This window comes from Xenopus laevis, chromosome 9_10S (assembly GCF_017654675.1).
Source record: "Xenopus laevis strain J_2021 chromosome 9_10S, Xenopus_laevis_v10.1, whole genome shotgun sequence".
NCBI classification, from domain to species: domain Eukaryota; kingdom Metazoa; phylum Chordata; class Amphibia; order Anura; family Pipidae; genus Xenopus; species Xenopus laevis.
This window is the reverse complement of record NC_054388.1, coordinates 4739121-4764966: the sequence shown is the minus strand read 5'-3', so window position 1 is coordinate 4764966 and position 25846 is coordinate 4739121. Positions and strand designations below refer to the sequence as shown.

Below are 25846 nucleotides of genomic sequence, written 5' to 3'. Positions count from 1 at the left end.
GAAGGGGAAAACATTAGTTTTGTGACAAAAAGTCAAGCTATTATCCTCCCCGCCCCTAATTTGCATATGCCAATTTGGATTCAGTTAGGACGGGCAGCAGGATTCGGCCGAATCTGAATCCTGCTGAAAAGTCCAAATCCTGGTCAAATCCAGAACCAAATCCTGGGTTTGGTGCATCCCTAGTATACTTATCCATAAATATTGATGATCACTTCAGATATCAAGGCCGTTCCCTGTCTCTTCTGCTCGCAGTGCAATGGGGGAGCTGGGAGTTAATGTGAGAACATGCTGGGAGTTGCAGCTATGGGAACACTGGCCTTGTGTTGTCCCAGGGACTGACCGGATCCCCCTCATGGCTCCCATAACTCATGTCATTCTTTGCTGGAACAAAAAAAAAAGAAATAACACAGTGGTGAGTACTTTGTCACAACAAAACCCTTACTGGATTTGGATTAACATGTTCCCTCCCTTAGGGCAGAGACACACGTCGCTCAGCGACAAATCAGCTCTTCTTCGGGCGACTAATCTCCCTGAACTGCCTGCTAGAATCTAAATCGCCGGCAGGATGGCACTCGGAAAGCTTAATTCTCTGAAGTTTCCTCACGAGGAAAGTTCGGTCGATTTCGTAAAACAAATCGTTTCGAGTGCCATTTCGCCAACGAAGGCAGTTTGAGGAGATTAGTCGCCCAAAGAAGAGGAGATTTGTCGCCGGGCAACTAATCTCCCCAAATCTCCACGTCTGCCCTTAATGTTTATATAACTACAGCGAGCAGTGAAAATAGCCAAAGGCTGAGTATTGGGATGGACTAGATATTACTGGGCCCCACAGCAAATTATTTTTCAAGCCCTCAAAATGTCTAGAGGTCGACTTGATTTACCAATATTTATTGAAACTCTCTATGAATTAGGGCCTCCTGGGGCCCCTATACCTACTGGGCCCCCTGCAGCCGCAGGGTCTGATTCCTCTGTATTTACTCCCCTGGATGGGACTGATATTGAGAAACTGCAATTTACAGGATATACTGTATAGGATATAATCCTCTTGCAGTTTAAAGGTCAAGTAATACCAGAAAATAACAACCTCTGCATAAGCTTATACGCTAGGGCCGTTGCTACAATTTAGCAGAGCCCTTTTCTTTAAAAACACACTTTTTTTGTTAGTCTCTTTCCCTAGAACGGCAGGGTGAGGAGGACAGATTAATGATCCGACAGCACACTACAATAACAAGAACTTATGCTCCAAATAAGCATAAACATTTTAAATTCACAGTACAGATCCCTTATCCGGAAACCCGATATCCAGAAAGCTCCGAATTACGGAATGGCTGTCTCCCATAGACTCCATTTTCTCCAAATAATCCACATTTCCTTTTTCTGTGTAATAATAAAACAGTCGCTTGTACTTGATCCCAACTAAGATATAATTAATCCTTATTGGAAGCAAAACCAGCCTATTGGGTTTATTTAGGGGCAAATTCATCAAGGGTCGAATTTCGAGGGGTTAAATCCCTCGAAATTTGACTGGGGAATAGAATCGAATAGGCAATCCGGGCGAATTTATGCGCTGGCGAATTGGCGAATATTCGCCAGGCGAATAGGCGCTCGATCGAATATTCGCTTGAGGGATTTTCATTCAATCGAATGCCTTTTTATTTGATCAGAAACTTGGAAAACAAGCCTATTGGACTTTCCCATAGGCTTTTAAAGCAATTCGGTAGGTTTTAGGTGGCGAAGTAGGCAGTCGAAGTATTTTTAAAAGAGACAGTACTTCGACTATCGAATGGGCGAATAGTCACAGTGTTTTTGCGCTCGATCCAGTACTTCGACTATCGAATGGGCGAATAGTCGCAGCGTTTTTGCGCTCGATGTATTCGAATCATTCTACTCAGGCGAATTTACGCCAATTTGATAGTCGAGGAGCACAAAAAAACATTCGAAATTCTACGTTTTTTTACTTCTAATCCTTCACTCGAGCTTGGTGAATTGGCCCCTAAATGTTTAAATGAATTTCTAGTAGACTTAAGGCGTGAAGACCCAAATTATGGAAAGATCCATTATCTGGAAAACCCCAGGTCCTGAGCATTCTGGATAACAGGTCCCATACCTGTACAGGCATTATCCAGTAAGCTCCGAATTACGCAAAGGCCACCTGCCATTGACTCCATTACAAGCAAATAATTCAAATTTTTAAAAAATAATTCCCTTTTTCTCTGTACTAATAAAACAGTCGCTTGTACTTGATCCCAACTGAGATCTAATGAATCCATTTCTCTGTACAAACAACTTGCACTTCAGTGTCTCTCATGTCTCACAGCCGTGTACAATCCGCACTGATCTTCCGTATTTTAGTTGCAGAATTTAAACAGCCGAGATAATTGAAATACCCAGGAAACCCTACAGCATGTTCTCTGTATGAGACAAAAAGCACTGGGCTCCCGCGGAAAGAGATTAAGTAGAAAGCAGAGCTTTTTGCATTAAGTAATTATTTTCATGCACTTTTTAAAGGAAATTGCAAAAAATAAATATCAGTAACAGAAAATGTAGCTTCAATAGAATGGCTGTATGTTCATTGACACAGTAGCTCCAGGCTCAGATACATGAGGGGACTGATATAGGTGGAGGGGATGATTCCCAGTCTGTGTTTTATCTGCTCATCAGTCCTGTGTGGCCTTTAGGCCTTGTACACATAACTGACTCTCAGTTCATTCTCCATCCACAACCATTAATGTGTTGCTATTTGACATCATTTGTACTTACACACTGGAGTATAATGTGATCTGCACCAGCAGAAATGACACACACTCCCTTCCCACTGTTACTATAGACACATCTCTCCCTACTATACCTGCTATCCCACAGTCACACTCCCTTCCCAGAGACTATTATCCACTGTTACTATAGGCACATCTCTCCCTACTATACCTGCTATCCCACAGTCACACTCCCTTCCCAGAGACTATTATCCACTGTTACTATAGGCACCATCTCTCCCTACTATACCTGCTATCCCACAGTCACACTCCCTTCCCAGAGACTATTATCCACTGTTACTATAGACACCATCTCTCCCTACTATACCTGCTATCCCACAGTCACACTCCCTTCCCAGAGACTATTATCCCACTGTTACTATAGACACCATCTCTCCCTACTATACCTGCTATCCCACAGTCACACTCCCTTCCCAGAGACTATTATCCCACTGTTACTATAGGCACCATCTCTCCCTACTATACCTGCTATCTCACAGTCACACTCCCTTCCCAGAGACTATTATCCACTGTTACTATAGGCACCATCTCTCCCTACTATACCTGCTATCCCACAGTCACACTCCCTTCCCAGAGACTATTATCCACTGTTACTATAGGCACCATCTCTCCCTACTATACCTGCTATCCACAGTCACACTCCCTTCCCAGAGACTATTATCCACTGTTACTATAGGCACCATCTCTCCCTACTATACCTGCTATCCCACAGTCACACTCCCTTCCCAGAGACTATTATCCACTGTTACTATAGGCACCATCTCTCCCTACTATACCTGCTATCCCACAGTCACACTCCCTTCCCAGAGACTATTATCCACTGTTACTATAGGCACCATCTCTCCCTACTATACCTGCTATCCCACAGTCACACTCCCTTCCCAGAGACTATTATCCACTGTTACTATAGGCACCATCTCTCCCTACTATACCTGCTATCCCACAGTCACACTCCCTTCCCAGAGACTATTATCCACTGTTACTATAGGCACCATCTCTCCCTACTATACCTGCTATCCCACAGTCACACTCCCTTCCCAGAGACTATTATCCACTGTTACTATAGGCACCATCTCTCCCTACTATACCTGCTATCCCACAGTCACACTCCCTTCCCAGAGACTATTATCCACTGTTACTATAGGCACCATCTCTCCCTACTATACCTGCTATCCCACAGTCACACTCCCTTCCCAGAGACTATTATCCACTGTTACTATAGGCACCATCTCTCCCTACTATACCTGCTATCCCACAGTCCACACTCCCTTCCCAGAGACTATTATCCACTGTTACTATAGGCACCATCTCTCCCTACTATACCTGCTATCCCACAGTCACACTCCCTTCCCAGAGACTATTATCCACTGTTACTATAGACACCATCTCTCCCTACTATACCTGCTATCCCACAGTCACACTCCCTTCCCAGAGACTATTATCCCACTGTTACTATAGACACATCTCCCCCTACTATACCTGCTATCCCACAGTCACACTCCCTTCCCAGAGACTATTATCCCACTGTACTATAGGACACCATCTCTCCCTACTATACCTGCTATCCACAGTCACACTCCCTTCCCAGAGACTATTATCCCACTGTTACTATAGACACATCTCTCCCTACTATACCTGCTATCCCACAGTCACACTCCCTTCCCAGAGACTATTATCCCACTGTTACTATAGACACATCTCCCCCTACTATACCTGCTATCCACAGTCACACTCCCTTCCCAGAGACTATTATCCACTGTTACTATAGACACATCTCTCCCTACTATACCTGCTATCCCACAGTCACACTCCCTTCCCAGAGACTATTATCCACTGTTACTATAGACACCATCTCTCCCTACTATACCTGCTATCTCACAGTCACACTCCCTTCCCAGAGACTATTATCCACTGTTACTATAGACACATCTCTCCCTACTATACCTGCTATCCACAGTCACACTCCTTCCCAGAGAATTATCCACTGTTACTATAGACACATCTCTCCCTACTATACCTGCTATCCCACAGTCACACTCCCTTCCCAGAGACTATTATCCACTGTTACTATAGACACATCTCTCCCTACTAATATACTCTGGCCTAGACAAGACAAGTGACAGGCCTCTGTGTGAGATGGAGGTACTAGAGCTCCCTCTATTGGCACTTGCTTCTCGTTTCTGCTTCTTTCCAAGTTTCTATTTCTACTGTTTGTTTTTTAGGCAAGAGATGGAAGAAAGCAAATGTGCTGCCATAAAATACACAGCGTCTACTCCTGGTGTTACTGGCACTTCCATGAACATGTCCAGATTAAAGGCCACATTCTTCATTACATTTGGGAGAAGCAGAAAGTCAGTAAGGTAAAAGCCCATCCCTCTGTTTTACTGTTTATTTCAGTGTTGACACATCAGACTTTATTGGTTTATATTTTCAGTTCACTTGTGTCAGATGTAGACATTTATTCTGCTTATTTAACTGGGTCGGGTAGAGGAAGTGAAGTCCCACAAGTGAGGAAGAGATAGTAAGGCATATTTATATATAAATAGTATAAAAATACTTGAATAACATTCATACGTTTGGACAGAGGAGGGGCAACTGGGGCCTGTGCCAAGGTGAGAGCAGGTTAAGTTCAAGGGCTTGTTGTTACTGAATACAGTATTTTATCAAAGGAGACTTAAAGCCGACATTGGGCTGTTGCACAACTGTATTATTCTAATTTCACTGCTGCTGCGCCTCCAACTAATTGTAGCAACTGCCTTGCCTGCTCCTTCACAGGACGCTTCTCTTTGCTGCTTTCTGCTACTTTCTCTCCAAAGTCAGAACTGAGGGGATGGAAAGTGTCAGGCTGATAAACTTCACTTATAATTAACTTTACTGTTTAACCATTTATTCCAGTTGATGACGGGGCTCATCTCAAGTGTTGGGTAGAGACGGGGGGTTCTGTATCTGATGCACAAGTGCAACTTGCTGCCCCTCTTGTGGTTACTGCAGCTCCTGATCCGTCTCCCTGCAGAGGGTTTTCTCTCATCCCTGGGCAAATGCTCAAGAGAGGAACACTCCATCCCTTGGCTCCTCAAGACTCCAGCTCTGGCCCATGAGGGTGGGTAGGAGACACTTGATTGGTGGGTTGAAGAGTTTTCCAAGCTGTAGGTTTAAATCTAAACTTCAATGACTGCACATCTGTGTGGTTCCACCTCGGGATAGAGTTGGTAGATCCGGTGTTGGGGAGTCTGTGGGTTACGTTTGGTGGATAGTATAGAGAGCAGCTGGAGCGACTACTAATGGAGCCTTCCACTTAAAGGGGTCACAGGCTGGTGTAACTATGGAACTCCCATGTAGCTTTTAGCATTTGTGCTTTATTCACATGGACTGCTGTTGTAGTTGGGTCAATAGTATGGACTAAACTTGAGAGGAACTGTCACATTTCTGTTCTCGCTTTCTTCTTCCATGTTACTGTAGCCAGTGACGTAAAGTGTGACGACATGTACAGCTGCCCAGATGGACAAACCTGCTGTCTCCTGGGGATGTTGCCCTATAGCGCAGGTATGAACTTGGAACCAACCTATAAATCTCCTTCCCTCTGAGGAAACTGTCATATTTCCTTTTCACCAATTCCTTCTGTCTCCCTCCAACCAGGCTGTGTGTTGTGATGACCATGAGCACTGCTGCCCCCTGGATACATCTGCTCTGGATCACAGTGTATGAGTGGGGGGCTCTCCATCCCCTGGTTCAGCAAGACTCCAGCTCTGAAACAAGAAGGTAAGTGTAGAAGGGGGTGATGGTAGGACCAGGTCTAGCAACACTTCACTTTGGCTCCTGCCTGGAAAAGCATTGACGGTTGTACCATATAGAAGTATGGAGTACGTTGGTCATTTAAAGTACAGATTACTTATAAAGCACCCACACCAATCTTACTGCTTTTGGTACTTTAAATGACCAACGTACTCCATACTTCTACATGGTACAAGGCTTGAACCGTCAGTTGGTCTGGTTCACATAGCTGGAGCTAAAAGCTGTAACTCTTTGCAATGTTCCACCAACACCTACAACTACTAACTGTCACCTATTTCTCCCATCCAGATGGTAATTGCTCGTCTCCTCCTTCTACAAAGCAAAATAGTGCAGTGAGCCGAGCTCTGGTTAATGTAAAGCCCTAGAATCCTGGACTTACAGACATTGTATGGACTGACCCACAGGAACATGTGAAGGCAACTTACAGACCTTGAGTTCTCAACAGACCATGGCATTAACTGTAAGCTCTGTGTGCAGTCTAAAGAGACATTGGTAAAATGTGGCAGCCAATCGCTTCTTCTGCCAATGGCCCTGTAACAATTTGAGTGACACTCCTGACCAGGTCTTTGCAGGTACCACAGTGAAATGCAACGACTCCTTCTGCCGCATGTAGTCTGGGGTGTGGGGATGTTTCACTATAGCGCAGGTGGGAGCTGCCATTACCCTGCAGAGGGGACTTATGGGAACTTTGTATTAATGAGGCAAATACTGAACAGATCAATGCCTCTTCTTTGTCCTGATTGGGCCCGCTCTGTTCATATGAAAATTCTGACTGCAGATGGGGTAGTGGTCTCCTAAATGGCTGCACAAACTAAATAGGTGACTCTAAAGGGAGTTGAGGCATATTCTCAAACTAAGCTATTGGGCCCCTTTTTGTCTTGTGAGACCCCAACAGTCCTAATCCTATTGGTGCTGCCAGAAGTGTGATTTAGACTGCTCCTCTGTGGCTACTGAGCCCCGGACTCATGTACTGCTTTTTGGCACCTGCCATGTTCCCTCTAGTGCTGCTCTGATCACTGGCACTGCTGCCCCCAGGGCTTTACCTGTGATACACGTGGCACCTGTGTGCTGGGCCGGCTCTCTCTCCCGTGGCTCATGAAGGTCCCGGCTCTGTCCTCTGATGGCAACTGGTGTGACAAAAGCCACTCTTGCCCATCTGGTACCACCTGTTGCCCTGGAGAAGGGGGAGACTGGAGTTGTTGCCCATTGCAGGAGGTAAGTAAAGGTCTTGCTGTTTCTCTCATTCTTGTTTAATCCAGTAGATCTTTCACACATTAAGGGGTTGAATTTGAAAAACTGTCAAAACTGTCATTTTATTAGGAAGTTTTTTGGGTTTTTTTCAATTTGAGTTTTTCAAAATCTCTAGATTTTTGAGATTTATCCTTCTCTGACCCTTTTAAGAACTTAAATTGTACTATTTGCCACCAAAAACCTGCTGAATTGCTGTTTAAATCAAAGAGGTCCAGGGATCACTTGAGTTTGCAGCTTTCCTGACTTTTTGGTAAAATTTGAGATTTCAATTACATTTTTGGGTCTTTCTATTCACTTTTTTTTTTTTTAATTTCGATTGGTTGAATTTCAAGTTCATAGGAGTTTAGGGGAGTTTTTAAAAACTCACATTAATTTAACCTTTGATAAATGTGCCTCTAAGACTGCCTTGAAGTCCCTGTCACTTCCAGGTGGTTTGTTGCTCTGATCAGCACTGCTGTCCCACTGGCTACACCTGTAACTTGGCTGCTGGGACTTGTGACTTGCCCCCCCAAAAAAGCTGCAAAGATTTCCCCCAGTGGAACCTCAGCTCAGAGACTGGATTATGTCTGGTGTGATGCTCGGACCTATTGCTCTGATGGACAGACGTGTTGTCGAGGACTTGGAGGCTCGTGGAACTGTTGTATTTACACTTTGGTGAGTGACATGATCTAGACTCTGGGTCAGTGATGGGATCTAGACTTTGGGTGAGTGACGGTATCTAGACTCTGGATGAGTGACAGGATCTAGACTCTCGGTGAGTGATGGGATCTAGACTTTGGGTGAGTGACGGGCTTTAGACTCTGGGTGAGTGCCAGGATCTAGACTCTGGGTGAGTGATAGGATCTAGACTTTGGGTGACGGGATCTAGATTTTGGGTGAGTGATAAAATCTAGACTCTGGGTGAGTGATGGGATCTAGACTTTGGGTGAGTGACGGGATATAGACTCTGGGTGAGTGCCAGGATCTAGACTCTGGGCGAGTGACTGGGTCTAGACTCTGGGTGAGTGACGGGGTCTAGACTTTGGGTGAGTGACAGGATCTAGACTCTGGGTGAGTGACAGGATCTAGACTCTGGGTGAGTGACATGATCTAGACTCTGGGTGAGTGACGGGATCTAGACTCTGGGTGTGTGATGGCATCTAAACTTTGGGTGACTCTCTCCTCTGCTATGAATGGACGAAGCAGTTGCACTCTATTGTTACTTCTAATGTCATTCTTGTAATCTTATTTTTGGTTTTATACATTTAAATACAAAATGGCTTTGTTTGGGGGGTTTATGCTCTTCCAAAAAGCCTCTTGTGGGCAGGGCTCAGCTGGCTCTACATTATACTGGCTGTGTATTCATTATACTATCTATATACATGGTTAGAGGCCTTATGTATGGCATTTTTATTAAAAAAAAACCAAACTACTGTGCCTCTAGATTTCCTGCCAATTTGTATTTCTCTAGTTGAGCATTGATGGCTGCTCCTACAGATCCGGATACTTATGTGCCATTGGCAGTTGGTATCTTACCTGTGAATAGGCAGTTTAGGACCTGTTATCCCAATAGGAGCAAATGCCTGACTCAAGCTTCCTCCCATAGGCCTGTGCTGTATCCATGGCAACCATTAGGGGGGGTCTCTGCAACCAACCAGGAGGTGTGTTTATGTTTATTGTAATGTTGTGGTTCCTTGTATTGTTTTATGGAGGTGACAAGCTCTTGTTGTGTTGGTTCCTTGCACAAGAGCTGCTGCTCAGGTAAGTCCTCACTCTAATTCCAATATTTAATTCCAAACCACACCTTGTTTCACTTTTTTATTAATAATTTGTACCAAATCTGAGTCCACAAATGACAACTAGGCCCTTTTGTGCTACTTTCATGGGAAGGAACTCACCTGAAGGTTGATGCATCAGCTTTAAACATCAATATGGACCTACTTCAGCCCAGAGCAAAGGGTTAGAGAACATCCTATGAATGAGCAGAACCAAATCAACACCCATAATACACTGCTCCCAGACTGCTAATGCAGTAGCGCATTAATAGAATAGAACTGAAGAACAGCTGCACCCCAATATCTCTCTGAAGCAATGACAACTAGAGGATCCCTACCTGCTCTTGTACTGCTTTGTCTATACGAATCTCCACTGTAGCCTGGTGCTGTGGGATTAAAATACAGGTGTCATAGGTCACAATACAAATATGGCCTAACAGGGTCACATCAAGAGTTCAGATTGTGTTGCAAGTGATCACTTCTAGACATCCCACAAATGAAATACAAGCACCACAATGCATGGGTCATACAGTTAGATGCTGCATGTAATTGGCCAAAAATGCACTGCAACGAAGAGCCAGGTTCACCCCAAAGGCCACTAACCCCCCCCCCAAATTCCTATCTGCCTTGGGTTATACAAAAGTCTGAAGCTCCATGTCCAGCCTCAGCAAGTGTCTCCATGAGGGTTCAGGCCTACTGAGGGTCTCAGCCTTGGCTTCACAGACTCCCAGCAGAAGGAATGACAATCTTCTTCTACAATGACGTGTTGGGCTTCATGGTGTCTGATCCCGTAAATCTGTGGGTATAGAACATGAAATCTCTACTTGCCTGTGGTACAGTCTTACACTGGCCTCCTGACCGTAGACACTGAAGCTCTCCAGTACTGGAGCTGCATCTCCCACCAGCAAGGAGAGGAGTTAAGGACACCAACCAGTCTCTTCAGTTACAGGGGACAACCCCTTTCTATAGTCTTTTGGGGTTCAGTGTTCTTTACACAACATGGAAATCCAGAATGTTATTATATGTCTTATTTCACATTAAACACCATTAGTGGCCTCTCTTCTCGTTTCTGCCAAGGACTCTTCTTATCTTGGTCATCGCCACCTTCTGACTGATCGTTGAGGTCCTCATCTGGGCTAGTCATTGAATCCCTTCGTAACTCACTGGTGCTGCTACGGGAACTGTCACCCCGGCTTCGTCCCCTCCTGCTCATGGGAAGGCAGGTCTCTGAGCCTTCATCCAGAAGTGGAGTGAGAGAGCTGTCTTCAGGTGAACAGCCACCCCCGGTCCGACTTTCACTCAGGCTCTGCTCCCCTTCCTCTGCAAAGACCAACTTGGAATAGGTTAGATTAGAGGGCTGAAGTTGTGCTTTTCCACTTCTTTCCTCCGGACCCAGCTTCACTTTAATCTCATTGACATCTACGCCCGAGTCCAAACTGGCATCATTGCTGCGAGTCTTGTCTCCAGCCTGCAAGTCAATGTATGAGTGGCGCACCTGGGCATTGGAACGCCCATCCAGAGACACAAACCAAGCCCTTGGGTGAGGTTTGACCCCAAGTTCCAATAGTTTCTTTTCTGTCAAAGCTTGAAGCTCTCCATTCAGCTGAGCCATGGTGGACTCGTTGAAGACCACTGGAATGGTAACTGAGCCATGATTTCCCCAGCCTTTACCCTCTTGATCTTGTGAGGAAGCAGTTGCCCCCTGCTGATAACCGTGGCCTTGTTGAAGAAGTTGTTGTCGTTGGGCATGGTCTTGTGGAGCAAAGTGGTGGGCGTGAGAGACCTGAGTGGAACCAGACTCGCTCTCAGACTGTTCTTCTCCTTGCCCGCCTTGATTCTCTTCAGAAGACAACCTCATGTAATGAGCTGGGATCACTAATGTGGGCATGGCGTGTCGATAGCTACCCTCCTTCATATGGTCAATGGATCCACAAAATATAAACTGCCCGGGTTGTGTAAGGGAGGTAGGTCGTGAAAGGGGATCTGCTGACTGTGTCATCAGATAATCTGGAGGCTTTGAATCCCCTATGACATGTTTAAAGGGAGGAGGAAGTGGAGGAGGTGATGGAGGTGGATCTCGAACCCCTCCTCTGCCCCCTCGTCTTCTCTGCTGCCCCTTGCCACCTGTACCATAGCCTCTTTTAGAATCTTCTGACTCCAACAAGTCTCCAGAACGGGCAGACTTTAACGGATATTCATCTCTAGAGCCAGGCCTCAGAGGAAGCGTGTCGGCCGAATGCTGAAATGAAGAGCGACCTCCAGATTTGCAGAAGTCCTCTCGGGACGAGAAGGCAGATCTCAGAACTGGAGTACGTAGGTCACTGTCGGCTGTGGATGTAGAATCCAAGTGGCTGGTGCTGATGAGGTTAAGACGGGAAGTGGAGGTCGCCTGGTCCCGTTTGGGTTCTGACAGACCCGAAAGTTGTAGTTTGTGGTGCTGTTGCCTCGGTTTCAAACATCGTCGCCTGCAGTAAAATATTAGAGAATTAGAAATGAGGACTAGAAACAGACATGAGGTGAAAAAGAGGGGGTGGGGTACGAGAGACTGGAGAAGTAGAGCAAACCCAAATGATCTGAGGGAGTAACAACCAGTACCTGCAGTAATAGATCAGGAGGCAGAGCAGGATGAGCACCAGCAGAGTCAAAGCTCCCAGAATGGAGAGCAGGAAGATTGTGTGATATCCAGCAATGTCCACTCCGCTCATTAAGGACAACATGCCTAGGAGGGAAAGTGACTCACAGTGAGACGTCTAGGAACAAGATCAGGGAGAAGGTTTTTGGGATGGATTGTGCTGAGAGTGTGGAAACCCATCACAACGATGCTTTGACCTAAGTGATTTGAAATTAACTTTAAAGTCATGTGTAATAGAGGTGTTAGAATGAGAACTATAAGACGGAGACCGTTCATCTAGAAAGTCTTAGTGTGTAGAGAGAGAGGTGGATAGAAAGATAGAGAGAGATATGAAGAGATAGAGATGGATATAGAGAGGGATGAATGTATAGAGAGAGAGATGGATAGAGAGACACAGATAGAGGGAGAGATGAGAGAGATGGATAGAGAAAGATGGATAGGGAAAGAGATGAGAGAGAGATGGATAGGGAAAGATGGAGAGAGAAAGATGAGAGAGATGGGAAGAGAGACATAGAGAGAGAGATGAGAGAGCGATGGGTAGAGAGGGATGAGGAGAGAGAGAAGGATAGAGAGACATAGATAGAGATGAGAGACACATGAGAGAGAGAGAGATGGATAGAAAGACATAGAGAGATGAGGAGAGAGAATGATGGATAGAGACACAGAAAGATGAGAGAGATGGGTAGAGATAGATGGATAGAGAGACATAGAGAGCGATATGGATAGAGGGAGAGATGAGACAGAGAAAGATGAGAGAGATGCGTACAGAGACAGAGAGGGATGAGAGAGAGATGGGTAGAGAGACAGAGAGAGATGAGATAGATGGATAGAGAGACATAGAGAGATGGATAGAGGAAGAGATGAGAGAAAGATGAGAGAGGTGGGTAGAGAGACAGAGAGAGATGGTTAGAGAGAGATGAGAGAGAGAAGAGAGATGGCTAGAGAGAGATCTACATTTACTGCTCAGTGTCTGTGGAGGTGATCACCAATGCCATATGATAGAGAGATGTCTCACCTCGCCCAGAAGAAGGAATTGCCGCTGCCCAGTATCCAAGTTTGGGCGACACAAAAGACCAGTAAAGCTGCTGCCCATCTCTCCTCACCAATCCCATCCCACTGCGGATCCAAACACCTACGGAACAACAACACCAGGATCAGTCACAGCTCAACCCTTCTTCTCTCATATAATTGTAGAAAAATGATTTATCCCAAGAGGAGATAATTGTCGCTCAGTCCTGATTAGGGAATAGGAAATGTCAGGAAAAGGATGTTTTTATTATATAAACTTATTTATATACATTTATTTTAGAGGGAATTTCTCAGTGAAGACTCATTGGGGACGGATTGTTCAGATCTCAACTGCCCCAAGTGTTCTGGACACACAATAATTCTCAGCTCTCATGTAAAAAACATATAATATTTACATTAAAATAACCGATGTTTCAGGATCTGGTCATTCGTCGCCAGTCTGTACATCAATGACATTAAAGGGATTCATTCACCTTTAAATGAACGTTTAGTATAATGTAGAGAGGGATATTCTGAGATAATTTGCAATTGGTCTTCATTTACTATTAATTGTGTGTTTTTAGTTTATTCCCCTGGCAACCATACATTGATATGAATCACTGAAACACTAGTTCCCTAGTAATGCAGAATATATAAATATATAAAGTGCCGGTCAGGACTGAGGGACAATGGACTCCTCTTGGGATAAATCATTGCGTGTTTGTGTGTCTGGACTTCAGCGATTGGTCGGGAGGATGCGGAAGAGAAGTTAATGCCCAATGAGGACGTACCAACTTTAGGCTCGTATCTCCAGGCAGGGACGCTGCTCGATGTGGTTAAACCGGATTCGGGGGGGAGAGGGAGAGACAGTTGGACAGGACCGGACAGATGAACTTCTGATCCGTTGCCGCTGAACAAATGGACACTGATCGCCGCCACCGGGAGAAGCTCCACCCAACTTGTGTTACCTGGAGAGAAAGGGGATTAAAGGAGAAGTAAAGTGTAAAATAGGATAAGGCTAGAAATGCTGTATTTTGTATACTAAACATCGTCATAAATGATCAAAACAGCACAAGTCAAATAATATCTGCCAGAAGCCGATACACAAGACTGATTAATAATCAGAATATACAGACTGCACTGGGTCCTGTGTTGTCATGTAATCTAATGTGGATTTTATAGTTTTTGTATTGTTTAATACAAACGTTCTCCAACTCTGCAGAACCAGTGGCTGCAGCAAAATAATCCTCCAAATAGAATCCCAGTTTATCTGTTTAAATCTGGCTCCATGATCTCTGTCCCTGCAGCTGGAGTTGGAAACAGTAAAGGGGATGTAAAGGCAAAAATAAAATCCAATACAAATCTCTACACAGTCGCCGGCTGCTCTACAGGGAAACAAAAAAAGCTGCTTGAGTTCTGCATGGCTGGGAAGTAAGGCGGGGGCTCCCCCTGCTGTTCATAAATATGATTGTTTCCCTGCAGAGCAGTTAGGGACCGTCTGACAATTCCTATCCACAGCAGTAAATGAAGGGACAATTATTGGAGATAGGTTTCTTTTTCATTAAAATTTTTTTTTTTTTGCCTTTACATCCCCTTTAAGGAAAGAGGTGGGACAGACCTGATAGGAGATAAAGGCAAGTCCAATCTGTGGCCCTTCAGCTTAAGTTCTAGTAACCAATTAGCCAACTGCAAACATCTGATGCCATCATACCTGCAGGCAATGTTACCTTTGCTCCAGTAGCTTTAAAGGGGCTGTCCACCTTAGTATGATGTAGAGAAAGATATTATAAGTGTCCCTTAAACTTGAGTCCTGGGAGTGCTGAGTAAGATTCAGCATGTGATAATAATAATATATTATATACACCAGTGCTGTCCAACTGATGTGCTCACAAGGGCTGCAAGAGTACGACACACACACAGGGAACAGCTAATACAGAGCTACATACAGTGACACAATGATAGTGTTCCTCTGTCTGAGGGGATTACACTGTCAATGAGGTGTAAACAATGCAGGGGTCAGTTAATCTCAGTATTGATAACGGATGTTAAATCCGAGAATGTGGAGTAATTTGGAATTTAGATTTCATTGTTCCATTAATGATGCCCCTGGCCAGAGGCAGCAAAACCCAAACCAGATCACTCCCGCCAATATGTGTCCCAGGTGGGATTCGGTTCTTATGCTGGAGAGTTTTTCATTCTCCAGATGTAAAGTTGCCATACACGGGCTCATTCGGGTCCTTTAGTCTGATTCAGCAGCTGATCTCTCTGTGTATGGGGCCTGCCCGACCGATGTTGCGGCAAAAGTCGGCCACGTATCAATGGGGCAGGTTTGATTTTGCTAATGATTGAGGACAACGTTGACTAGTTGATGAGGTCCATGTCCCATCGGAGCCCATTCCCATGGTATTGTCCTGCCTTAGGTGGACATATAGAGATAGTGTATGGCTACCCTAATGTTCCTCATTTAAAGCCAAAAAGATCTATTTTGGCTTCATCTGTCCACAAAAAAGTCTTCCAATATCCTTCTAGTTTGTCCACATAATCTTTAGATGCCAGCAATATTTTTGGGGGGAGAGCAGTGGCTCCATCGCTGTTCAGTGTTCTCCGGATGGTGGACTCATCAACATCAACGTTGGCCAATGTGAGCCAGGCCTTCAGTTGCTTAGAAGTTGCCCTGGGTTCCATAGTAACCTCTCGGGCTATTAGAAGCCACTTGGACTTACCTTTGATGAGCAACCACTTCTGGGCGGGGCAACAACAGTCTTGAATTCCCTCCATTTCTACTCAGTCTGTCTGATTGTGGATTGGTGGAGTCCAAACTCTTTAGAGAGAGAGTCTTGTGACCTTCTCCAGCTTTATGGGCATCAACAAGTCTTTTCTGAGCTCCTCAGACACCTCCATTGTTGGAGCCATGATGCCCATCTACAAATGTGTTGTGTGTGTAACCCATAGCAACTAATAAAATGCTTCTTTTTAAACAGGTGACCTTCTACCTGCTGATTGGTTGCTATGGGTTACTGCCCCTGGGCAACCTAGTGCCTTTTATTACATAAGTAAGTGACCCGCCGTCTGTACACTGTCTCTGTCCGTATGTCAGTATGGTAACTTACCTCCATTGGCGCTCTCTGGCTCGGTCCCGATGAATGCTGGGAATCCTCTCATCTGGTGCCGGGTGCTGGCGGTGGTAAGGGAGGAGGTGAGCTGGTTGTAGGTGGAGGATCGGGGCAATCGGGCGGCTTTTCTCTGGAACTGGACCCAGGGCTGACTGCGAGCACCTGATGGGAGAAAGGTTATCTGAGGAGTCACTGACACAAGCAGAAAGTGCTTTACCTGTGACTCTATAAGTGCAGGTATAGGACCTGTTATCCAGAATGTGCAGGACCTGGGGTTTTCCATATAACAGATCTTTTTGTAGTCTGGATCTTCGTACCTTAAGTCTACTAGAAAATCATATAAACATGAAATAAAGCCAATAGGTTGGTTTTGCCTCCAATAAGGATTAATTATATCTTAGTTGGGATCAAGTACAAGCGACTGTTTTATTATTACACAGAAAAAGGTAATACTTTTCTATGGGAGAGGGCCTTGCTGTAATATAGAGCTTACTGGATAATGGATCCTATCCCTGTACAAGGGTTTACGGGCACAACATCAGCAACATATTCATAATCTGTTCAGCTCAGCTGCCATTTAAAGGAGAACTAAAGCCTAAATAAAGAAGTAGGTAGAAATGTTGTACATGATGTTTTGTGCTTCTGTACCAGCCCAAGGCAACCACAGCCCATAGCAGTAAAGATCTGTGTCTCCAAAGATGCCCCAGTAGCTCCCCATCTTCTTTTCTGCTGATTCACTGCACATGCTCTGTGCTGCTGTCACTTACTGAGCTTAGGGACCCACTCATAATATACAGTACACATAGAATAGAAATGTCACAATATAAGGCTGATTAGTAATTAATACACATAATTACTACATGGCAGCACAGAAACCAGTGCAATTAGCATTAGAATTTAATAATTAGTAAACCTGTAGCATCAGCTTATATTACAGACAAGCTGCAGCCCTAGGTCTCTTGTGTATAGGCACCTACCTGGGGCCCAGAGGTCTCTTGTAGTGTATAGACAGGGCAGCCATCAGGGGGGGACAGGGGGAAGAGTTGTAGGGGGCCCAGAGGGTAAGGGGGGGCCCGGCCATGCCACACTTACTTGATTAGCCAGGCCCCCCAACTTTCTGAGAGCTGCTGGCTTCGGGAAGGCATGGACGTTTAAGGGGCCCTGGCCACCAATTTTCTCATAATGTGGGGGAGGGAGCCCTGACCACCAATTTTTTTTTCTCATGTGGGGTACTAGCCACCAATATTTTTTAATGCGGGGGCCCCTGGCCACAAATGTTTTTTTTATGGGGGGCCCTGACCACCAATATCTTTTTATTTTTTATTAACATGTGGGAACCCTAGCCACCAATATTTTTTTTTATTTTTTTACTGTGTGGTGGGGGGCGGACCTCTGGGGTGGGGAGGGCAGAACTGTAGGTGGGGTTTGCGGTGGGTGCAGCCCAGGAAATTTTGTCGTATTGGGCCCTGTGATTTCTGATGGCGGTCCTGTGTATAGGCACCTACCTGGGGAAACAAAAAGATCTCTTGTTGTGTATAGGCACCTACCTGGGGAGCCCAGCAGGATCTGTACAATATCTTCATATAAAATGAGAGTCGCCGGTCGCTCAGGTACCAGGTAGAGACTGACTGAGGCATAAACTGCAACACAGAAGGGAAATTAATACACAAATAATACACAATAAAGGAGTTTGATTCATTAGAGAGAAGAGTCAGGGGAGACGGTGAGGGAATTAAATGCAATATGAGGGGCTGTGTGTAAATAAGGGTAAATAGGGGTAAATAAGGGTAAGGAAAAGAGAAGTTCAGAGATATAAGCTCAGAAGGAAACACAAGGGAAGATGTGGGGAATGACTGGGCATCATTGTGTTTCTGTCTTATAATAGAAAGTCTGAGACATCCGCTGATAATGGAGCAAAATAAAGGGAAAGACACTCCAGGGAAAAGGTGACATAACGGGGACCCCATTCTCCAAGCACAGGGGCAGCCCTAGTCACGTATTTGTCTCTGGGAAATAAAGATTGTGCCTATATCTCTATTGTGAGGTCTCTACGTTACACAATGATATCTGATTCGCTGGGATTTGCGCTTCAACAAGAACATTATGGGACCTGCCTGTTTTATACAGAAGGGAAGGGCCCGTTTGCAGCCAATTACAATGAAGGGTTATGAGTGCAGCGACCCCCCAATTCCCGTCGGTCGGCCCTTACGTGGGAGTCTGTCCACCCGCCAGGGAACAGAGTTAGTGACGAAGCCTCTCTTGGTGGCCGAAACCAGCACCCACGTGCCCAGTCTGTAGCTGATCCCCAATACGGCCACTCCATCCTGATCAGTGACCCCCGACGCTAATGAACTCTGATTGCCGAATATTTCCACCGCTGCCGAGGCCAAAGGCGACAGGTCCCCGTTCTCATACACTTGCACTTTAATATGGAAGTCTGCAGAAAAAAAAACAGGGGAAAGGGGGTCCCGTCACTTACTGGGAGACAGACAGAAGGCTGGACATTTCTCTGGGTTGTTAACTTCTAAATTAACATTTAGCATCAGCGCTATTTGCAATTGGTCGGGATTTTTTTGGAATGATTTCGTTTTTTGGAGCAGCGGCTCTCCAGTTTGAAATTTCTGCAGCTGTCTGGTTGCTAGGGTCCAATGTAACTTAGCAACCTGCCAGTGGTTTGAAGGAGAGACTGGGAGAGGGCTAAAATAGAAAGATAACAAACAAAAAATAACAATAAAATGATAGAATTCCAGAGAGCAATCGTTTTTTTTTGGCTGCCGGGGTCATTTCAAAGAGGAATGCATAACAAAGAAAAAATAAAGACCAATCGAAAAGTTGCGAAGAACAGTCTATTCTATAACCTACAGGTATGGGATCCGTTATCCGGAAACCCGTTATCCAGAAAGCTTGTCTACCATAGACTCCGTTATAATCAAATAATCCAATGTTTAAAAAACAATTTCCTTTTTCTGTGTAATAATAAAACAGTCGCTTGTACTTGATCCCAACTAAGATATAATTAATCCTTATTGGAAGCAAAACCAGCCTATTGGGTTTATTTCATGTTTATATGAATTTCTAGTATGAAGATCCAAATTACAGAAAGATCCATTACCCAGAATACCCCGTGTCCCGTGCATTCTGGATAACAGGTCCCATACCTGTACTAAAATTGAACCTAAAGGCCAGTCATTCCTTTAAAGGGGAACTATGATCCCATTATTTGCATTCTACTTTTTTTTTAAGATACAGGAATAGGATGTATTATCCGGAATGCTTGAGAGCTGGGGTTTTCCAGATAAGGGATCTTTACGTTATTTTGACCTCCATACCGCAAGTCTGCTGAATCCAATAGGATTGTTTTGCCAGCAATATGCAGTTGAGTTCCCATCAAGCACAAGCTGCAGTTTTATTATAGAGAAAATGGGAAACGCCCTTCCCGTAATTCAGAGATTTCTGGGTGATGTCATTCTGGATAAGGGATCACATGACATAAAATCAGCTTGGGAATGATGCGATGACTAATGAGGGGATGATGTCATGAGGAGCATGTGACACAACAATGGTTTAGGGCAGTCCAGTTGGGGCCTATGGAATAGATGTGGCCCCTCCCAGTATTATTTAAGGACCCCTGGGATGTTGGGGAGCATCAGTGTCTCACATTCCCGGCACTGGGAACTGAACGGAGAACATTCCCAATATCATTGTGTCTCCTCCACAGTCACAGCTCTCTGCTCTCCTCATCTGTCCGACAATTCCTTTATATTCATCCGTCTCTCTCTGTCCCTCTGTCTGTAGCTTTTATATTCATTTATTTATAGGGGATATTATTTTGTATATTCCAAGAGAATGGAACTCCAGCAACTCCCCGGTTACATTCATTAGTCATTTCCAATGGTTTGAAAGTCAATTCCAAATATAATTGAAAGCACTTTCCCTGCACTCGCTCCTGGTTCTGCCTCTTGAAACTCCTCCTATTGCTCCATATACCCCTCCCTATAACTCCTCCTATTGCTCCATATACCCCTCCCTATAACTCCTCCTATTGCTCCATATACCCCTCCCTATAACTCCTCCTATTGCTCCATATACCCCTCCCTATAACTCCTCCTATTGCTCCATATACCCCTCCCTATAACTCCTCCTATTGCTCCATATAACCCTCCCTATAACTCCTCCTATTGCTCCATATACCCCTCCCTATAACTCCTCCTATTACTCCATATACTCCTCCCTATAACTCCTCTTATTGCTCCATATACCCCTCCCTATAACTCCTCCTACTGCTCCATATAACCCTCCCTATAACTCCTCCTATTGCTCCATATACCCCTCCCTATAACTCCTCCTATTGCTCCATATACCCCTCCCTATAACTCCTCCTATTGCTCCATATACCCCTCCCTATAACTCCTCCTATTGCTCCATATACCCCTCCCTATAACTCCTCCTATTGCTCCATATACCCCTCCCTATAACTCCTCCTATTACTCCATATACTCCTCCCTATAACTCCTCTTATTGCTCCATATACCCCTCCCTATAACTCCTCCTACTGCTCCATATAACCCTCCCTATAACTCCTCCTATTGCTCCATATACCCCTCCCTATAACTCCTCCTATTGCTCCATATACCCCTCCCTATAACTCCTCCTATTGCTCCATATAACCCTCCCTATAACTCCTCCTATTGCTCCATATAACCCTCCCTATAACTCCTCCTATTGTTCTATATACCCTCCCTATAACTCTATTATTATTATTACTATTAATCCCTATAACTCATGCATAAATGTACAGTTGGGTTACGATGGGAAATAAAACCCAACATAGGGAGTGACAGGAGTTGGGACTCCCGCTGGGCATTCATTGGGCAGAGTTCCTGTTGCCATGGTAATGACCTCATTCATTTCTTCCAAACTGGCAGGACTGGCGTTGCAGAGATCAGAGAGACAGGAGAATAATGGAGGAATAAGGGACGAAAACAGGAAGGGAGAGAATAAAGGAGCACGAGAGACTGAGACTGAGACTGAGAGAGAGAGAGAGAATGAGAGAGAGAGAGTGAATAAGAGAGAGGGGAGGGGATTGAGGGACAGAGAGAGGGAAATGAGAAGAGAGGGAGTCAGAGGAAGATGATGAAGGGGAAGAGCAGCACCGGGAGGGAGAGGAGAATCAGCAGAGGAGGGAAGATCAGTTAAACAAAGGAGAGATGGGGATGGGGAACAGGTAGAACATATTGGGTTGGACAGGGGCATGAGCAGGAGATACAGAGAACAGGGAAACTGTATGTGTCAGTATATATGAGTCAGTATATTTCTATATATATATATATATATACAGTCTGCTTCATGCTCCTCCTATTGTACAGCGCCGTGGAACATGCTGATTCTTTATGGAGACGTAATACAATAAGGATTCTGCACAATAGGCATGAGAGGGAGTCAGACTGAGAGAGTGCAGAGAGAGAGCAGAGAGAGTAGAGAGTGCAGAGAGAGTAGAGAGTGCAGAGAGAGAGCAGAGAGAGTCACACAGAGAGAGTGCAGAGAGAGAGCAGAGAGAGTAGAGAGTGCAGAGAGAGTGCAGCATCTGCTCCTCACACCATTTCCTCCCAGCGACAACCAATCAGAGCAGGAGATGCGACGGTGCAACCAGGCAGCCTGTCAAGGTGACAGTTGGGTGCGACCCCCCCCCCAGACATGGGAAACAGTTAGAAAGTTCAGCCTGATCACAATTCTATCAGCAGTTCCCTGGCCGCACTACTCCTTCTGTAAGGCTGAATTGTTCTACACTTCCCCTTCTCCTGTCACAGCTTCACAGCCTGAGCCCTAACTGAGCCAAACAGGCTTCCTTCCTGCCCAAACTCCCGGCCACATCCTGACGTCTCCTACATGGGGGTCTGGGCTGCACCCGGCCCCCTCTCTAGTCTTGGCCTCACATTTATAGCGGCTTCTTCATAAAGTGGCCCCCCCACAGCCCAAGACTAATGAAGGCTGCTGGGAGTTGCAGAGAGTAAAAAGCTTTAGTGTAATGAGTGTAACACGTAATGGACTGGTGAGTGTGACCCCCAGGAGACAACTATAAGGAGAATGTACCACATCCAACTCCCCCTCCTGCCAGAGACCAACAGACAGACCAGAAATTATCTCTATGTCTCTCTACATGTCTCTATATGTCTCTCTATCGCTTTATATGTCTCTATATGTCTCTACATGTCACTCTCTCTCTCTATATCTCTTTATATGTCTCTCTATGTCTCTCTATATGTCTCTGTCTCTATCTGTCTCTATGTGTCTGTGTATAACACCCAGAATTGTCCCTGAGATAAAACAACAGACACAGTTGAACCTTCAGCCTCAGACAAGAATCAAATCCCCATTGTTCCCCAATAAAGAGGAATGAGATGAGTCAGACCATGTGACGATGAAATGGGGGGAGACAAGTGGAATATTGGGGGGAATAAGAGTTTGTGTCTCATTAACCCTCTAATCACGTGACCCATTTACAGCCCCCCCATGACATCACCAACACAATGGAGCCCCCTCTCCTGAAGCTGAACCCCCAGTTTTGCTGCCAAAGGACCAATGAGAGAAGAGCAGCCCCCCCCCCATTGTCTGTCACTTACCCTGAGCCCCCGCGGCCCCCAGCAGAGATTTGCCTCGGCCCCCCCCGCAGCTGAGCAGAAGAAGGAGCAGAAATGAGCAGGGGGGCCCCCCACTTCTCTTCCCCGAGTCCCGCGCTCGCCCCATGGCTCCCGTCACCCCTCCATTCCCGCAGCTCAATTCCTCTCACACAGTCTGTCAGCGGCTCCGCCTGCCCCGCCCTCTCCCGGGCTCCTCCCCTATTTCCTCTCCGACACCTGCCGGCCACAGCGAGGAACTGCAGGTCACGTGACAGCCGCGCTCTCAGCTCAGCAGCGCCACCTGCCGCCCATTGTACAAAGCCATTCAGTCCTCCCTCCTCCCTCCCGCTTTATGGGCTCAGGACTCGGCTCAGCTCCCAATGGCTGAACAGCACAATTCCCTTTATTTATCTCATACAAGTCCAGTGTCGGACAGGCAGGAAACTGCTGCTGGGCCCAAGTGTCAGTTGCCCTCTTGCGTCTAAGTGTCAGACCTTAATGGTCAGATTCAGGGAGATTAGTCGCCCAGTGACAAATTTCTTCTTCAGGCAACTAATCTCCCCAAACTGCCTTCCCCTTGTTCTCCACCGGCTAAAATGAAAACGTTGCCTCATGAGGGCGACCGGAAAACTAAGTGCGCCGAATGCTACGCGCCAGTGATTTACATTGTGGCCGGTGGGAAGGCAGTTTGGGGAGATTAGTCGCCCGAAGAAGAGGAGGTTTGTCACTGGGCGACTAATCTCCCAAAATAGCAGCGTCGGTCTCTGCCCTAAGGGTCAGGCCACACAGATTCGGAGAGATTAGTCGCCCAGTGACTTATCTCCCCAAACTGCCTTCCCACCAGCTACAATGTAAATCGCCGGCGGGATGGCAGTCAGAACAATTCATTTTCCAAAGTCGCCTCACTTCAGGCGACTTCAGAAAACAATGCGATCCAAGTGTCATCCAGCCGGCGATTTATATTGTAGCCGGTGGGGGAGATTAGTCGCCCGAAGAAGAGATTTGTCACTGGGCCACTAATCTCCCAAAACAGCAGCGTGTGTCTCTGTCCTAAACCATTTGGGCTATTTCATGGCCATTCCCTATTTCTTTATGGGAACAACGACGCTTAAAGTAGGGATGCACCAAATCCACTATTTTGGATTCGGCCGAACACCCGAATACCGAACCGAATCCGAACATATATAAATTAGGGGTGGGAAGGGGAACATTTTTTTACTTCCTTGTTTTGTGACAAAAAGTCACGCAATTTCCCTCCCCTAATTTGCATATGTAAATTAAGGTTCGGATTTGGTTCGGCCGGGCAGAAGGATTCGTCCGAATCCGAATCCTGCTGAAAAAGGCCGAATCCGAACCGAATCCTGGATTGGTGCATCTCTATCTTAAAGTGGAAAGTGGGGCCTCAGATGGAGGTTTTCTGGTCCCAGTCTGACACTAAATACAACTGATACAAGTTGTTGGACTTTACTCACATGTAGCAATATGGCAGCTCCCTCGTATGAAAACATCTATTATTGTTTGTAATTCACACACTCTAAATCAGCAGTGGCCAAAAAGTAGATCTGGATCAGACAGTAGATCTTTAGCTGGTGATCAGTAGATCCAGGGTCGGACTGGGGGTCCATTGTGGGCTGCCCACAACGCAAACCTCCACGAAATGGGGCAATAGTCGCCACACCCACGCCATTGCCAATTTTCCTTTCTGGGGCAGTCGGTCTGGGCCGGCGTTTTTTTTGCCGGTGTCTTATGGGCCCAGTCCGACCCTGAATAGATCTCAAGACTATTAACAAACAGCTTGTCTACATCCCCCTCCCGTTTCATTCGTTCATAAGAAATAATTGTTTGTTAAATATCGCAATATACATTTTCTCATAAATCAATATTAAAAAAAAACCAGAACGCCAACAATGAATGTAGATCATAAAGTAGAACCTGCATTAGTAAAGTATTGGGCTCTCCTGCTCTAAATCATGTGATGACATCACCAAGCCGTTATCAGAGCTGATGACATCACAAGCACACATTATATACACACATACATATATATATATATATATATATATACACATATATATATATATACACAGTGGGTGTGTATAAAGTAAGGGCAACTGTCACACAACGGGCTACAAACTGTCACTTTGCTGTACAAGATGAATCGAGATAAAGTCGTATAATTGGAAGGAGGGGGCTCCGGGCTGCTCATAGGGATTCCAGTAGGAGTCCTGTTATTTATACAGTTACTTTCTCCATTTCTATAATTGACTGTGTTTTTGTTGTTCCCCCGGCGCCAGTTGTGTAGCAGTTGATCAGAAGAAGATCATTGTGCGGCTGATTAATAAGGAGCTGTGACCAATCTACTGATATTCAGTCCCTGTGTAATTAAGGGATCACAGGCCAATAAAGCATGAAAGGGTTAAAGAGAATCCCGGATCCTATTTGCTCGTTGTGTTCACTTGTCCAACCAGCCCTTCCAATCGACCGGCGACCTATAAATCCTCAGCCCATAAATCTCTGGGCCAGACAAGTCAATAGCAGCCTAACAACAGAACAATGGGAAGGTAACCAGATAGCAGCTCCCTAACACAAGATAACAGCTGCCTGGTAGATCTAAGAACAGCACTCAATAGTAAAATCCAGGTCCCACTGAGACACATTCAGTTACATTGAGTAGGAGAAACAACAGCCAGGGGCCCTTGGTTTTGTGCCAAAAGCACTACAGCATATGTCAGCGCTATATATATATATTTAAAGGTTATTACTTTATCACAGGAAGGTGTAAGTAACAATATGTAGGGACACGTAGACCACGTAAGATACGAAGTGATCTGAAAATAAGCGTTTGGAGGGTGAACAATCCCTTTAGGGTCAGGGCACAAGCTCCGATTCAGGGTCGGATTTACATAGT

At 45.5% G+C, this 25846-nt stretch overlaps 1 protein-coding gene and 1 long non-coding RNA gene across 2 annotated transcripts; one reads left to right on the top strand and one right to left on the bottom strand.

The window, feature by feature from the left end:
• The first annotated feature begins 5599 nt into the window (after nucleotides 1-5599).
• Nucleotides 5600-7981, top strand: LOC121399157. The gene is made up of 3 exons (XR_005964784.1): nucleotides 5600-6314; nucleotides 6408-6530; nucleotides 6852-7981. It is a non-coding gene; the product is annotated as an uncharacterized LOC121399157 (long non-coding RNA).
• A 1617-nt stretch (nucleotides 7982-9598) lies between these two features.
• Nucleotides 9599-23104, bottom strand: fam171a2.S (family with sequence similarity 171 member A2 S homeolog). The gene is given in 8 exon segments (NM_001097759.1): nucleotides 9599-12033; nucleotides 12164-12287; nucleotides 13216-13332; nucleotides 14000-14176; nucleotides 16319-16483; nucleotides 17869-17961; nucleotides 18531-18758; nucleotides 22942-23104. Coding segments are annotated over 8 exon segments (2466 nt in total). The 5' UTR covers nucleotides 23066-23104; the 3' UTR covers nucleotides 9599-10595.
• Between the last annotated feature and the right edge of the window lie 2742 nt (nucleotides 23105-25846).